We start from the raw sequence: 16,703 nt of genomic DNA, 5'->3' as shown, positions 1-16,703 counted from the left end.
AGTCTAGATTCCAATTCTCGAGGCGCATTATCTGATCCGGAATTTCCTTTTTCAGAGGAAGAGCAAGTACCAGGAGGCGAAGCTAAAGGCACTCAAGGCAAGAAACGAGTACATCCTGTGCCTGGAGGCGTCGAATACGACGATACACAAGTACTTCGTCGACGACCTATCCGACCTCATCGATGTAAGTTACGCACGTGCACTCCATTGACCTCGCGACCACGCTTTCTCCGGCCTCTGCATCGTTGCACTTGTTTGTAGCTCTATAACGTTCGTCGCTACGCAAATCATCCGAATTAAATAGAATTTAATGCTTACTGCGTTGAAAATATATTTTATATTTTTTTAAATGTAACTTTTTTTTACTTAGAAAGTAAAAAATATTGAAATAAAACTTGTTGTTTCAAGATTGTTAAAATGACAAAGACGATACAGTCGACTAAAAAATTATAAATGAAAAACTATCCATTCATACATTAATACATTGAATGCCGAGCATAAATTTTGCGTGCTTCACCGGAAATTTTATTGTTAAAAAGAATATAACAATAAAATGTAATTGAATTATTGCATGTGTATCCTCACATAGCACATTTATCTCGCAATATACAATGTTATTTAAAGATTTAAAGTATTATGATTTATTCCTTGCAAGTAATTTGTTTTAAATAATTTGAATTGATTGAGTTGACAAGATTACGACATTAAATTATTCAATATATTAACAACGACTTCTTTTACAGCGATTCAATTCGTTATGACTATACAAACGATAGATACGTACAAAAAGAATAACGTGTGTGTAATCACGTGTTTGTGTTCGCCCCTGCAGTGCATGGATTTTGGATTCCACAATTGCATAGCGAGAGCACTGCTGATGCACTGCAGTGCGGAGGAGGGCAGGCAGCGTTCCTTACAATCTGGCGCCGAACAATTAGCCGCGTTTGTCGGTGCGCTCGACTCTCGGGCGGATAAACAGAGATTCATGGAGTCTCATCACGCGGCCTTTATGATTCCCAAGAAATTCGAATTCCAAGGACAACGTGGAGATGAGGTACGAGTTTGTATTATTATAAACTTCATTAAATTTTTATACATTGTGTTTTTTTAAAATTGACATTAATTTACAACAAATTATAGTATGATTTAATTTATTACATTGTTTTAAAAAAATAAGAAATTTTTAATTATAATAAAAAATATACAAGTAGATTTTTTTCATCATTTTATTAGAACACAAAATATTATAAACAATATAAATTATATCTTAAATATTATAATAGATTATATATATAATGTAAAAGAAAAGACATTGATTAAATCTTCTTTGCAATTCCATTTCCACCGTTAAAATTTTTAACTTATCGATTTATCTGTTCCCGATAGTCGCCAGAGCCCGAATTACAAAAGATGCTACATTCGGAGATGGAGCAACGATTGCAGCAGTTGCAGCAAAGAGTGACGTCTCTCCGAACCGAGTCGGAAGAGGTATGGAAGACTTTGGAGACCGCAGAGGCGAGTCTGCTCGAGATGTTGACTGCCAAGGATTATGATTGTTCGAGATACTTTGGCGAGAACGCTGTGCCCACGTCTAGGCCACCAGAGACGTTGCAAATCAAGCTGCGAGCTGATAGACAGGAGACTGAAGAATTCTACCTCATTGTAAGTAACACATAAGTCTCCTCTCTCCTCTTCCTTCGCGACGAGCAACAGACAGACACGCGCCCATGCGGTAGAATATTGATCGTCGCATTAGCATTCAAAAGATAGAGAAAGTGCGCGTAGGGACAAGAATAGAAAACGACCGAAGAGAATAATGCCTCGAAATTATTCTCGAATCTATTATTTTCTTGAAATAAAACAATCCTTGCATGAAGATTTCGAAAAATAAGAATTCGGAAATAAATCCGCATATGGTAATTTTCATTTATACTTAGATTGTAGAAATAGAATTAAGAATCTTAAATTGTATTCCATGAAACAACGATTAATATAATAAGTAATAAATTTCAGTAATTATAAGTTCTTGAGTTCAACATAGAAAACATGCAAATAAAAATTCGCAGTACATGATTTATTATATCAGATATTGACACTCTTGACTCTCGCGTCATGTTCGCAGAAATTCAGGGAGTATCTTCTCGGCACGTCGAGAATAGCCAGGCTAGATGCAAAACAGGAGTACATCCGGCAGAGTCTGCTGGATGGCTCAAACGCCAGTCCGAATCCCTCGATCTCCGCGACGAAGCAGAAGCAGGCACGCCGCAAGCGAATCGGTCGTCTACAGATGAATGGACAGCCGAAGCTGTTTGGTGGTTCGCTCGAGGAGTATTTGGAGAGCACGAATCAAGAGATACCTTTGATCATGAAGAGTTGTATTCGGGTGATCAACCTGTATGGCTTGCACCATCAGGGTATCTTCCGTGTATCAGGTTCGCAGGTGGAAATCAACAATTTCCGTGAGTGGTTCGAGCGTGGCGAAGACCCACTGGCAGATGTAACCGACGCTTCGGACATTAATAGCGTCGCCGGGGTGTTGAAACTTTATCTAAGAGAGCTACGTGAACCGCTCTTCCCCATTATTTACTTTGAACATCTGATGGAGCTAGCGCAGCTCGAATCGAAGCAGGACTTTGTCAACAAGATGAAAGAGATGATAGCGAGTCTACCGAGGCCGGTCGTGATCGTCATGCGATATCTCTTCGCTTTTCTTAATCAGTAAGTATTATCGCCCTATGAGAAACGTGTATGTGTGAAAAAAGTTGTATCAGGTTTAAAATTTAATCTATGTTTGGACAGTCTGTCGGAATTCTCAGATGAAAACATGATGGATCCGTACAATTTGGCCATCTGCTTCGGCCCAACTTTGGTGCCCGTTCCCGAAGACAAGGATCAAGTTCAGTACCAGAATCAAGTTAACGAGCTTATTAAAAATATCATCACATTCTGCGAAGAAATCTTCCCGGAGGACATCGGCGGTACTCAGTACGAAAAGTATATCAGCAGGGAGCCTGACGATGCGTAAGCAAAAGTTTCATTTATTATTAAATATATTATATATTTTAAAACAATATATGAATATGTAAAAGACACAAAAAAAAATTATTTAATGGACATCGCAATCTTTCGATTATTTTTTAATATTCCTTTTTATTATTAGATCTTTGAATTTCTGTTATATTTGGATGCTGATGTTATTTTCATAATTTAGGGACGTGGGTGACTCGCCTACGGATCAAGTCCAAGAAGATATGGATTCGGAAGTTTATCCGTCTGAAGACGGTAATGCATTTTTTGAATATATTTTGCTGGAATATATTAAAAATATTTTCATAAAAGCCTATCGGCTATTTTGTTTAGAATCTGAGAATCTCGAAGCGACAGCGCAATTCGATTTTAATGCAAGATCCGAGAGAGAACTGAGCTTCAAGAAGGGTGACACTTTGACATTATACACGCAAGTTAGTAATGATTGGTGGCGGGGCGCTCTAGCCGGCAGAGAAGGACTGATTCCTGACAAATATATCATGCTCAAGATAAAGTTAGTAGTACTATTTTAATTGTAATAAACATAAACTACAATATATATTCGTACAATTTTAACAAAAAATTTATTGAGGTTGTTAGAAATTGAAATTTGATAATTTAAAAACTATATCATATTTAAATTGATTTATTATTCAAGTTGACTTATATTTTTAATTAAATTATAATTCAAGTTGAAGTTTATTATAGTTAGTCAATCTCTAATTGTTTTGTTGGCACTTTCTGCGTTTTTCTTAGAGATGAAGAGCGTGAGAAAGAACTTTTAAAATCGTCCAGCGAGGAATCCATGCGTAGAAGAGCGTCCAGCTCGGCAGACAGCGTACTGTCGAGCAACAACTCACCATTGATGGGTCCGTCGGCAAATCCGAGTACCTGGTCATCCGGCGCGGCGTCCGACATGTCATCTGCCACGACGAACATAATAACGGACAATAGTAACGCCAGCGGTATTATCGCGTCCGTGGCAAACGTGCCCTGCATCTCGTCGGCGCAGCCGATCATCAGTCGAGAGGTATTGGAAACCACCGTTTAATAGAGTTGACCATTAATCTGTGCCCAATTCTCTTCCCTTCTTCGTGTTCGTTTTCGCTTTTATTGATCACATTATGCATACTGATGTACACCGCGCGAACGGATTTTATTGTCTCGTCGTATCTCTTTCAAACGCACACCTCGGTGCATGCCTATCCAGAGAGCTGCAACGTACTTTTTTTCATTTCTATTATGTTCCTGTAAACGAAAGCGCGCGTTTGGAATGCACAATGTAGAATTGCCTACACGAAATCTCTTGCCTGCGCACTGCACTCGCATATTATCCACGCATCGCTTCGTTCTGGAATCTTTACTCGTAATTGATTGCAAACAAGTATTCTTCGTGAAAAGTTGTTTTCGGTTAAAAGATTGAAAATTTAGTGAAAATAAAATGATAAATTCGAAATAATTTAGCAAGTCTGTCGCGAAATGATATTTGTTGTCGTGATTCTGAGATATATAAATCTAAAATTTTGCGTGCGGAACCGATAAAATGCAGCCGAGCCCGTCAGAGAAGACGACGAGACGTGGGAGAGAACTTTACGCGCGTGAGAGATTTTTTATTTTAAGTTAATTTAAATTCGGAACTGCAAGTATATATACTTTATAGGACTTTATACGACACTTTGTACACATCTCTGTAAATAAAATATAAATATACATGTTTCATATATATTGTGCTGCATGTCTTGCCTTATGGTTGTTCTTGTCTTGCGTCGTCTGTATCCTTCGGTGCACCGTTTTTTATTGTGTATATTGTGTATTATGTGTGTGTGTATGTGCGTTTTAATTTTTGTTTTCCATTGCGATCTTTTTTTCTTTTTTTGTTAATGACTGTTTTAATGTTGTTGGGATGGTTGCTGTTTTTCCAGATATACGTTTAGTCTCTTGGCCCTTTAGTTGGCGAGAAAAGCCAAGCCGTTTCGCGCCGTACGTGCATATTACACGCAGAGCGAAACTCGGACTAAAAACTGTTCGATAAAACTGGCCGTCAGTGTTATTGTTAATTGTGTGATTATATTCTGTCATTGTTGTTTGTATCATTGATCGCGAGATTTCGATAGGAGAGTGTTCGATCTTTCTTTTCTTTTTTTTTTTTTTTTTTTTACCAATACTGTGAGTTTCTTAAAGTTTCTTCGTAGAGCATATCTTTCTTCGCTCTGTAGTTGATGAGATCAAAAGGAATGTCGTTCGCGCGGGGGCCTGCTTCCAGTGGATATCCTTTCGGCTTCCGAGGTGAGTAATGAGAGTAATCTCATCCACTGCAATAGCCTTATAGTCTAACTCTATTAATCCCTCGGACAATAAAAGGAAATAATCCATCGCAAACTAATCCATTGTATAACACCGATAGTACATTCGCTCTACGTTGTTTTCTAGCAGTTTTACGAGCAGTTTTTAATCCTTATACATAAATCTTTGTTAATCGTCTTAAATTGTACTGTTTTATGTATGTGCGTCAATTTATGCATGCGAGCGATTGTGTGTTTTGAAAATTATTTGTAGTCTCGAAAATTTTACTTCTCTGGATCAATCGTGGTTGAAATAAGAATTACGAATTATTTTCATCACTTTGCGTAAAACAACACATTATTGTTGGATGAAAACCTTTAAAACTATTTTTTTTATCGAGTACATTTTGTCAGATCGATCTCGGCACATTCCCCTTTATGTATTTTTATCTCACGTTATCGTTGTATCGTGCAATTGTAAATTTTTCATTGAATTTCACTCATTGTCCTAATTCTTATCTACACGTTGTTACATGGAAAATCGTATGCAGGGTATCCTACTACCATTGGATGGCCTTTCACATATTTCTTTGTACAATTTTATCGATTTTTTGGTCTGGGAATTTAATCGATGATTTCTCATTATTTTGCAATTCGTTTATATGTTTTTTATATTCAATATTAAGATACATATCGGCAACTAAATTTTAAAAAAATTAAGATTTACTTAATCAAGATAAATTGTATTTAAAAAGATTTAAAAAAATAGAAGATTTACATGTATTTCACGAATTGACAATTTTTTTCAGGTAATTTACATAACTTTAAATTGATCGATTTTAAAATATTAGAAAAAGGTTTCTTTCGCTTATGTGATCGAAAGAAAGTACATCCACTAGTGGCGAGATTCCCTGTATAGATGCGAAAAACGTGATTCGATAATAATTCGACAATAATTCGTATCTCATTACAGCGCGCACGATCGCTGATAGATCAAGACGACTCCGTAGTATCTGCGTATCCCCCGCAATAGTAAACGAGACTCGTCTGTCGGCTTCGCTCAGGCAACACAAACACCTATTTAGTTTCCCGCGAACACGCACGCTTCAAGCCTCGCTACGATTGTTCTCGTGATTGTTCGCAGGCTGATTCCGTGACTACGTCAAGGCTGGTCAGGGTGTCCACTCCTACGGAGAACGAGAAGCATTCGGAGCATCATCGGAACAACATGGATTCGATTTCGTCGGAGGACGGCATCGAATGCGTCGACGGCGGTGATAACTCGATTCAGCAGAAACAACGAGGTGGCAACGAGGAAATCGCGAACGAGAATTCGGTCGAGCGTAACATGTTGGCGGCGATATCTTCGCTGGATGGCATCGCATCGAAGCGCGGCGCCAGTCGGAAACAGCAACACTGGAAGTCGCAGAGCGTCGGCGAGAGTATGATGACGCAACAGCAACTGCAGCTGTCGCACGCGAACTCCCTGACGACGGCGACCACGACAACGGTGACGACGATGACGACGACCGTGACGCCGGACGACGAGTCTCAGCAGGAACAGCAGCAGACGCCGAACTTTTCGGCGAATCGGGAGCTCTGGCAGCGTCGTGCCACCTCGCAGACGCAGCTGATGAGCACGACAGTGGTACCGCCTACCCCCAAGTCGTCCTACTCTCGCGTATCCCAGGAATTCCGCGAAATGCGGCAGAAACACACGCCCGATCTAGTGATGGATCTACCGCTGTCGGCGCAAGACCCAGTCAGCAAAAAGTCCGCATCGTCTAGCAGTCTAAGTAGCTCGGATGACGAGACGATGATGATGCCGCCGCAACAGCAAGCGCCGCCCTCGCGAGCGGAAGCGGCTACTTCGCCGACTGGCGGTCCAGAATCGCCGGATATGAGCACTGCCGCCGAGCGTTTCGCTAAGCAGAATCAATGCACCCTGAAGAAAAATACGAAGACCGCAAATACAGCGGAAATTACCGGCAGCAAGTTGAAGCGGATCGAGACGGCGGAGCAACACGACGGGACGGGCGTCGTCGTCGTCGTCGACGCGGAGGACGACGAGATCATCCGGTCGGCCAGCTCGAATCAGATCGCCGTCGACGGCGGCAACGGGGGTGGGGAAGGTGGTGGTGGAGGAGGGGTGTCGCTCAGGTCACCTCTACCGCCGCGTTCCACCCCCAAAATCGTTGCCAAGTTCGCCGACATGCATCTGACCGGCGGCAGCCAGGTGGTTTCGTCGTTCAAGCCGCAGGTCAAGGTCAAGCCGACGATCCTGCGCAAACCGGTGATGCCGTTCCCGCATCCACACATGAGCCCCGAGCTTGCGCGCAAGATCGAGAAACAGGCGCAGAGCGCGGAGCAGGCCAATTAAAAGATTGCCATAATCGCACAGTTGAAAAAGTTGACATTATTCGCGATTGGTAACGCGGGCGGATCCCCCGGCAGTCGTCGAAATATCGTCCTTCCGACGAAAAATGCAAATCCAATTTCGAGCTTCAAGGAAATTTTACCTTTTCGACTTTTAAAGTCGACGCCTCGAAAATTTCAGAGTCTCCTTCTCGCCGACTCTCCTCGTAATCTTACATTTTACGCAAGTTATTCGCTCTCGAATGACAACTTGACAATAACCGCCTTTTTTTTCAGGCATACGTGAAATTGCAAATTGAAAAGATACAATAAATTAGGAAACTAGGCTGTTGCCGAGGGAAACGTCGTGCCGAGACCGATCGTTCTTACGAGAGAAAAGGAGATCGACCTTCAAGATTTCGCCATTTCGAGACGATAGCGTGTAGATTTAGAACGATTAGAGCGCGACCACACGTCCCATCGACCAGTTACTCCGCCCAGTCGCGAGGACTTCTACTGTATTAATTATCGTGCCCGAGAAGAAAGGAAAGAGCTACCGCGGTATAGCGCAGTGTGCGACGCGTGTTATAAATTCGCGCGACGGTGCTAAATACGGCACGCGCGCAAACTTACTTTATAGTAATCGCACGTAGGGCGAAACCACGGCGCTATCCTCGCGGGGGCGAGTTTATTTTTTCTACAGATGTTTTCCATTTTCGCATAATTTTTTTACCAAATGATCCGCGCGAAGTAATGTTTCTAGTCATCGAGCGAAGATAAGAATAAGAGAAAAAAAAATAATGAAAAAAGCGAAAGAAAGAGTATGTGCGTGCGTGTGTGAATGAGTGAGCGAATGAGAGAAAAAAAGAAATGAGGGAGAGAAAAAAAAGAGAGAGACGTAGCATCGAAGAACGTGAATTTGTAACGTTGGACGACATAATGTAATTTATTTTTTAGCGCGTGCCCGCATATATGTGTCAGTAATAGATTTTCCTGCTATCGCCACTCTTGACGAGTATTGTCGCGTGTCGCGAGCCGCGGCAAGCGCGTTCAATGGTTCCTTTATGTACGGACGAATGTTAGTATGAGTTTGAGAGAAAAAAAAAGGAAAAAAAAATAAGTGGAGAAAGAAAAAACGCAAGCTGTTCCCAACCCGCCCGATTGATCGATTAACTCTCTGGACGCGAGTCTAGATTTCTCGCGTTCTAGAGCAGAAGTGAGTGAGTGAAAAAGAGAGAGAGAGAGAGAGAGAGAGAGAGAAAAAGAGAGAAGAGGGTCCCGCGACTTTATCGATAAGTCTATTATAATAGGGTGCGTTATATATGTATATCGCGTACCGTCTTAATTATAGGTACTAATTAATCCAGCGATGTTCGATATATCCGCGATAAAGAGGAAGGAGAATCTAGCTAGATTATTATACATAACGACGACGACGACGACGACGACGCGAGTATTTATCGATTGACGCAACGTCGCGAGCCGTTACTCATCGTAATTCCGATATCAACAAGTCGTTTAGAAAAAAAGGAAGAAAAAAAAGACACTCTGTAACACTTTGACGTATTCCCACGTATTGCCTCTCCCTATAATCGATCGATTGAAAAAGAGAAACTTGTACTCGTGTTCTATACGATAACGTATAAGCGTATTCGAGAGGATTCGCTCGACGAATTCGCAGTATTCCCCCTCAACTTTATGTGTGTATCGATTAAATGTTTAGCACGCGATCCTCGCGTTGTCGGTGTTATTGCGATTGTGTTATTTTTTATCGATATTTCGTTACGCGAAGATCTCTACTTTTAATTGTGACAATCACCTTCGATAGATTCGGAATTGATTTTAAAGTTTTTCTGCTTGCCTCTTCTCTTTTAACGCTCAGTATTAAATATTTTTATAGACTTACAGAATTGATATTTGCGCGCATCAAGTCTGTTTAAACTGAGATGTAAATAACAATTATTGCTTATGTAATTCAAGAAGAGATAATTTGTACTTTTAATAATCCAAATTTATATATGTCATTTTCGATTGAGAAAAAAATCGATTCTTTTTCTTTTCAATCATTCATCATCAAAATTATCTGTCGGTGGTCCCGAAATATACGATATATCTCGAAGAATTGTCGATCAAATAATCGTCTCAAATGCAATAACACTGACCGAATGTGAAGTTCGTTGAGGCATTGCAGTATACCCACCGCACTAAGAAATACCAAAGCCAAGGATACGCTCCCATTGACTGTAAAAATAACGATCTTTCACAATTTCGGTTTTAAATGTTGCCCTCCCCCCTCGTCTCCTTGTGTCGTTCTTTATTTTTCATTTAAATTACTTTATGTCCGCGGACTATATATTTTGTATAATGATCTCCAGTCTTCGTATTTTTTTTATACGGTGCCAATCGCGCGCCGAACGATAACGATTTTTAAACGAATCTGTAAAACGTAATTTAATACGCGTTAATAATTTAGCGTAGCCACGTCTTATCAGTGGATGATCCGAGAGGAATGTAATAGCTTAATCGATAATCTCTCCCGTTAAGGCTAATGATACATATGGATATCGTAATAAACGAACTTACAGGCTGTATACTATATACTATATACGAGTGTACTTATTTGATCCGATTAGCACCGGCAGCGTCCTTTCGCATTTATCCTGAATTGCATCTCGATACTTACAGTAGTAAGTTTGAGTAGTAAGTTGAATTGTTATTTTATATTTTTTTTTTAATTTTACGAGTAACGATGCGTTTAAATTGGCGCGCGCTGATCATCAGACGGCTGATGCATCAGCTGATATCCTCCCCTCTCCCGCACCTGAAGCGCGATACGTCATGCGCGCGCGTTGCCTCTGTTGTCCCTCGTCAATAACGAGTAGTAATCGCGGCGGGCAGTGACTTTCGTCGTCGTCGTCGTGCATGACAGCGGACATGGCGACGTCGGCGGGTTTCCTTGTATAATACGAGCTTGAGATCAGTAACGTTGATTATTAATCATCTCTTATCACCTGCCGTTGCCGCGAGTTGACAATTAACGCGGCGAATGAAACGAGCTTGGTTGCAGAAATCTTCGCTCGAAAAATATTCCACGATGTCGCGTCGAGTTTCAAATTAACCTGCCTGTCTGCCTGCCTGTCCGTCCGATAAATTTTCAGTGGCAGCGATGGACGCGGACGAAATCATGTGCAGAATCTTCGGCGCGAGCCTCGTCGAGTTCCGTGTCGCTAGCGCTAAAGCCAATGAAGATCATCCTGGACAATCGAGGTACGATTCCCTTCTATGAAAAGGAGAAGGTTTATCTGTTTAAAGCTGTATTTTGTGCAAGTATCTTTTAGTACTTTTGTCTTTTAATCTGAATATCTTTATTTTATTTGTAATTGCTACAAATTCCATTATCTTTTTATAATCTTTCCTCTCTATTATTTGTTTTGCTCTAAATTATATAAAATCTATATATATAAATGCAACATATGAAAATATAGATCATATGTTTATATTAACTTTTTTTAAATAACTTATTTTATTTCACATTAATATATGTAATCTTCTTTCCCTTTTATAACACATTAATTTATTTTATTAACCAATATATTTTGGCCAATGTTTCAGATTAGTACAGGATTTGACTTGCATAAATGAGTACATAAGAAGATCCTTATTGAATATATACATTGACACTCAAAATTCTGAGGATAACAGAGAGGGTTGTATTGGTCCCCATATTGTTAGATTTGATATATCTATGCACCATGGTCTTTGTATCGTCTCCCCTGACAGATTGAGTGTCAATTCACAGAGTAGTTTCAGTACAATGCGTGCTAATACAGGAGTGTTCAAAGGAAAATGGATGTATGAGGTACAACTAGGATCCAAAGGAGTGATGCAAGTTGGATGGGGAACTGCTCAATGTAAATTTAATCAACAATATGGCGTTGGTAAATTGAAATATTATCATATAACTATATTGTGTTATATTTAAAATTTTTCAAGAAAAAAACAAATATAATTATTTTAAATAACTCATTTTATTCTCACAAGGATTGATTATTTCAACTGTTATAAATATTTTACTTTCTTTGTCAGGGGATACTCCAAACTCGTACGCTTACGATGGAAATCGTGTAAGAAAATGGAATGTAACCACGCACAAATATGGCGAATCCTGGTTGACAGGTGACATTATTGGCTGTGCGCTGGACATGGATGACGGAACGATAGATTTCTATAGAAACGGCAAAAGTCTAGGCAAAGCGTTCGAGAATATATCGATGGGCGCCGGAATCGCATATTTTCCTACCGTTAGCTTAGCCTTTACCGAAAACTTGACAGCCAATTTCGGCTCCATACCATTTAGATATCCCGTAGAGGATTACGAACCATTGCAAGCACCACCGACGACGCAAGTTCGCCAAGCCGTACTTCTTTTTCAATGGCTCTCGCAAGTGATCGAATTGTTTGAATATTCTAAAAACAAATCTGACAAGCAAAACATTTTATTGGAAGATAAAATTTTGAGCTCTCGAGGATTTCTCATGTGTCTGGCGAGATCTATTTTGAAACACATTGGCCCATTGCTTACTGTTCCATACGTCACAGATGCGGTTTTCGTACCGTTCATGCGGACACTTTGCAACATAAGCACAGATGATGTTACGACAAAGTCCATGTTCTCGAATAGTCATAGCACGCGACCGATTATCTGCCTGGATCTTTTATGGGCGTTTTTGGAGGAGCATGAGATTAAGATGTGCCTAGAGAGTACGGTGCTTCATTTATTGTCCGCCTTTCGACATGTTTCTCTATTGCTCGAATATCCAGACCAATGTAAAAGTTTGATGCTGCTGACGAAGATTTGCCAGCACACCGTTACGCGGCAACATTTGCTACAATATGTGCTATTCGATCGCGTGCGTTTCGCCAATTTCGTGCACGTAAAACCACTGGATGAAGGTGGACTCACGGACGTGGTGGAGAAGGTCTGGTGGGAAACGAATCCCTTGGATCCATCGATCGAGATGAACAAAACCAATTACTTATACGCCTGTGAGCGCATCAAAACTGCCATATCCGGTACGATTAAATTACTTTTGAGACGTTTATATTTGCAAATTATAATTATGCAATAATTTTATTAATATAGTTATTTGTATAGTAACAAAATTAATACAATTATTTATATATACAATAATATAATATAATTATTTTTATTAATAATAATTTTTTAATCGCTCCAATTTCTTTTAGAGAGAATTTTATTATTTTTAATAAGAACAATAATTAAAAATGAAATTGTAATAGAATTTATATATAAATATTCATATCAACGTTATCAAATTTTTTTTAGTATTCTTTGAGAAAATGAATATTTTGGAGCAATATTTTTTAAATTTACTAACGCAATTATATCATTTTTACAAATGGAACAATAACATTGTATTTTTTTTTGCATAGAGGTAGAAGCGTTACAAGTCGAGTTACTAGTCACCCTGTTAAATAATAACGACGGAACGCCTAAAAGACCGGCATCAAGGACTATATTTTTAAGGAAATTCAAACGTTTCGTTCAAGAAAACTTGATATCCAGTCGTGTAAGTACACAATGTGCGTGTCACGTACGATACGGATAGGTACTCTCTTATATACGCGAATCGTTCGCGTAATTATCAAACATTTAGTCAGCAAACCTGCAGACGTTTTACCAATTCTGCAGACACCCTTGCCGATCACATTATGTTGCTTCCATCGACTTCTGGTTGCATTCAGAATTTTATGGGACACTGAAATTGGAACAAGCCCAGTCTATATACCCTGCAGGTGATAAGGCATTACCACAAGAATTCTCAGACACGTACTTGCAAAAGGATTCGACTCTCTTTAGTAACGTAGACACCTCCAACCAAGCTTGTGTGTCTTATATACATATAATTTTTCTAACTTTTGTAGATCTAGACATACTATACTGTAAAACGCTTTAACGCTTGCATTATTATTTTTATTTTTCGCGTTTTTGCACAACGATATATTTGGGATTCTAGATTTCCCCTTTCTTTAATATCTCTTTTTAAGTATATATTCGCTTCTCTCATTATATATACGTTATTCGCAAGTATTATTGAGCTACGTTTGATTTACGTAATAGCAAATTCCTTATAAATTGGAATGGGCAGGGCGTTCTACGATGCATCGATCAATTACTCTGGAATCGACAGACTTGGCGGCGTAATAACCCACTTAAACAAGACATTCAAGAACGAATTGCTACGCCTCCTAGGTCCGAATCATGAGGTAATCCTTGCTATGGAACAACAGCAGCAACAGCAACAGAGTGCTACGACGACAACTATGCACGAAGCGTCGAATAACGCATATACCACCGCCGTGGTCGCCAGCGGCGTGAGGCCACTGGCTGATTTGCCTGTGGCTATACCGGCGGCTATTTTCCCGCGCCTAATGAACATCAATCCGCCGGCGGCGGGTAATCAAGGTAGTTCAATGATATTGGAAAGATTCGGATTCTTTACACATACTAGAGAAGACAGGACTCCAATACGTCACGGTCCCGCAGATCCGGCGACCTCGTTGATGGAATTATTAGACGGTATTATCCTATTCTATCATGTAGCGGCGAAGAAGCAGTTGGCCAAGGTGGCTAGTCTACGCGACAGTATGTCCGCGTATGTTAACGCGATCGCTGACACCAAGGCAAGACTCAAGTACGTTGAGCGAGAAACGTCTCCACAGACAAAAGATCTTGATGCAGAAGCGATTCAGCGAGAATTGCTCCGCACGACAGATATTTTCAATAAGAAACTCTCGGAGCAAGGGAGACATATGGCGTGGATCAGGGCTGCCGTATACTCGGCGGAAAAGCAAGCGCAATTGGCTTGGCTGCTTAAAGTAGTCACGTTGACCTTGCAAACTGCCAGTCAGCAGGGGTGCATGTTCAGTTTCGTGCCCGATTTTTATCTGGAGACACTCTCTGATCTGTGCGTCAGCCTGCGCGCTCATATGCATCCCACCGCGCCGATCGAGGACATCCCGGATTATCGAGAGATGTTGCGCAACGCCGCCGAATTTCTGTGCGATCACTTCCTCGATCCACGCATAGTGCACGCCAACTCCAAGGACGTACTGATACTCACGCTCGCGGGCTTCGTATCGAATCCATTGACGTTGGAAGCGTTGGAAAACGTACCGCGCGAAAGCAGAATAAAGGTCATCACGAATCTACTCAAGCCTTATGAGAATAGAGCGTGGGCGCAGTCCAACTGGGTTCTGGTCAGATTCTGGCAGGGCAACGGTTTCGCTTTCCGATATGACAAGAGTCCGCATCTTTCGAAGAAGGTCGGCCCAAAACTGTTGCAGCAGGAATCTATTTCTCAGCCAATAAGTATGTTTTTTTTTATTGAAGAATATTATTTTTTTTTATTGGAACATTGTAAAATTGATAAATTTATTTATATCAGTCTGCAAAATATCGAATAATGTCTCTACGAAGTTTTTTGAATTTTTATGAACATCAAGATTTTATTTTATTTCGATTTCACGAAATAGTATCTTCAAGATTTGTTTTAGAACCATGTCCATCGGCGGTATATCAAGCACATGTGAGAGATATATTATTGGGAAATTCTCAGGCTACCACGCAGTTCTTGAACTCGCTATTGAATCAATTAAATTGGGCATTTTCCGAGTTCATCGGTATGGTGCAAGAGATTCACAACGTGTCATCGAGGCCGGAGCGAGTATTTATCGAATCGAGACAATTGAAAATCTGTGCCACTTGCTTCGATTTAGCGATTTCATTGCTCCGAGTGTTGGAGATGATCTCTACGGTGGCTCCGGGTGTTTTTAGCGATCCCACACAGTCTTCCAGCGAGACTTTATTAGCCAGATTATGTCAAGTAAGCGAGTGATGTTATCTAGTAAATGATTATGCTCTAATTGTTACGGCCCATTTTGATCATTATGACTTGTGATTTCAGTTACTCTGTCAAGTGTTGAACAGAATGAGTTCGCAGACGAGTTGTTTTCAGCACGTAGTGCTATTGGAGATACCAGATTTAGAATCTGTAGATCATTTTCCTATATTAGCTGCCGTTATCGGTATTCTACTGGCTCTCCTCGAAAAAGAAATGAAAGATTTTGCAGGTAAATATTAAAATGAAAAAAGAAACTTCATCTATACGTATAGAACGAGTGTTAATAATTGTGCTTTTCTCTCATCAGCGAAACCGACGATTGAAGTGCCTAGAATCACGCGAAGTTTATTGACAGAGCCGAGCTTCCAGATCAGTTCTCTATATTTTGTTTTGGGTGATACAAAGTTGAAAAATACAAAAACGAAAAATGTAAAACCATTCTCATTATTAAATTGTAAGTATTTTGAGTATACTTAACACTATATAATCTTAAAAATATTTATTTCTCCAATACTCATTAATATTTAATTAATAATATTTTTAATTAATCATGTTTCGTTTTTTCTTCGTAGATCAGGAAGATGTGACGGCGGAGGAAATTAGTCGAATAACAGAAATGATAAAGTATCTCGATACTTGTCGCACGCTCTTACCCGATACCAAACTGATAAGCGACGACGATGACACTTGTACGATTTGCTACGCGTTTCCGATCGCCGCTACGTTCAAACCGTGCAATCATCAAACCTGTCGTACCTGCATAGATCGTCATCTGCTCAATACGAGGGAGTGTTTCTTTTGCAAAGCGACCATAGATAAAGTCGAAGATCTAAGCGGGAATACGTTGCACGATTTCATTAGCGAATTCGCAGTATCGAGAGTGACTTCTTGATCCAGTGATAAAGATCATCATGGACAGGTTGCATATATTGTATTAAAGTCCGCTAATCCTGCAATATACATACTCGTCGTATCGAGTATTCATAAAACTATCGTAATTTTTATCATGCTGAGAAATTCTGTAAAAATTAGAAAATCAAATGACAGAAAGAGAGATTATATAAAGTATTCAAGATTCTTTATTCATATATATTCACAAATATATTATATCCAC

At 40.0% G+C, this 16,703-nt stretch overlaps 2 protein-coding genes across 7 annotated transcripts in view; both read left to right on the top strand.

The window, feature by feature from the left end:
• Positions 1-10,262, top strand: part of LOC105257150 (SLIT-ROBO Rho GTPase-activating protein 1) — a 59,619-nt gene extending 49,357 nt beyond the window's left edge. For all 6 annotated transcript variants that reach the window (XM_011267586.3, XM_011267587.3, XM_011267591.3 and 3 more), the window contains 9 exons: positions 56-184; positions 833-1,054; positions 1,387-1,662; positions 2,123-2,718; positions 2,800-3,021; positions 3,212-3,282; positions 3,361-3,541; positions 3,784-4,057; positions 6,454-10,262. In XM_011267586.3, coding sequence (XP_011265888.1) covers positions 56-184; positions 833-1,054; positions 1,387-1,662; positions 2,123-2,718; positions 2,800-3,021; positions 3,212-3,282; positions 3,361-3,541; positions 3,784-4,057; positions 6,454-7,689 — 3,207 coding nt within the window. In that variant the 3' untranslated portion in view covers positions 7,690-10,262. The remainder of the gene's footprint in view (positions 1-55; positions 185-832; positions 1,055-1,386; positions 1,663-2,122; positions 2,719-2,799; positions 3,022-3,211; positions 3,283-3,360; positions 3,542-3,783; positions 4,058-6,453) is intronic.
• Positions 10,263-10,322: 60 nt separating this feature from the next.
• LOC105257151 (E3 ubiquitin-protein ligase RNF123) lies at positions 10,323-16,701 on the top strand. The gene is made up of 10 exons (XM_011267593.3): positions 10,323-10,931; positions 11,277-11,602; positions 11,751-12,737; positions 13,119-13,255; positions 13,378-13,481; positions 13,835-15,057; positions 15,243-15,571; positions 15,653-15,818; positions 15,897-16,043; positions 16,162-16,701. Exons 1-10 carry the CDS (start codon positions 10,831-10,833, stop codon positions 16,479-16,481), a joined length of 3,840 nt encoding a protein of 1,279 aa, XP_011265895.1. The 5' UTR covers positions 10,323-10,830; the 3' UTR covers positions 16,482-16,701.
• Positions 16,702-16,703: the final 2 nt, after the last annotated feature.

This window comes from Camponotus floridanus, unplaced genomic scaffold (genome assembly GCF_003227725.1).
Source record: "Camponotus floridanus strain SB8 unplaced genomic scaffold, Cflo_v7.5 scaffold66, whole genome shotgun sequence".
Classification (NCBI taxonomy): domain Eukaryota; kingdom Metazoa; phylum Arthropoda; class Insecta; order Hymenoptera; family Formicidae; genus Camponotus; species Camponotus floridanus.
This window is presented reverse-complemented; position numbering and strand designations above follow the sequence as displayed.

Coding starts and splice junctions, on each gene's coding strand:
- LOC105257151 (XM_011267593.3), top strand. CDS start 10,831: ATGGACGCGGACGAAATCATGTGCAGAATCTTCGGCGCGAGCCTCGTC. Junction 12,738..13,118: donor CATCAAAACTGCCATATCCG/GTACGATTAAAT, acceptor TTTTTTGCATAG/AGGTAGAAGCGTTACAAGTC. Junction 15,572..15,652: donor TATTAGCCAGATTATGTCAA/GTAAGCGAGTGA, acceptor TTGTGATTTCAG/TTACTCTGTCAAGTGTTGAA.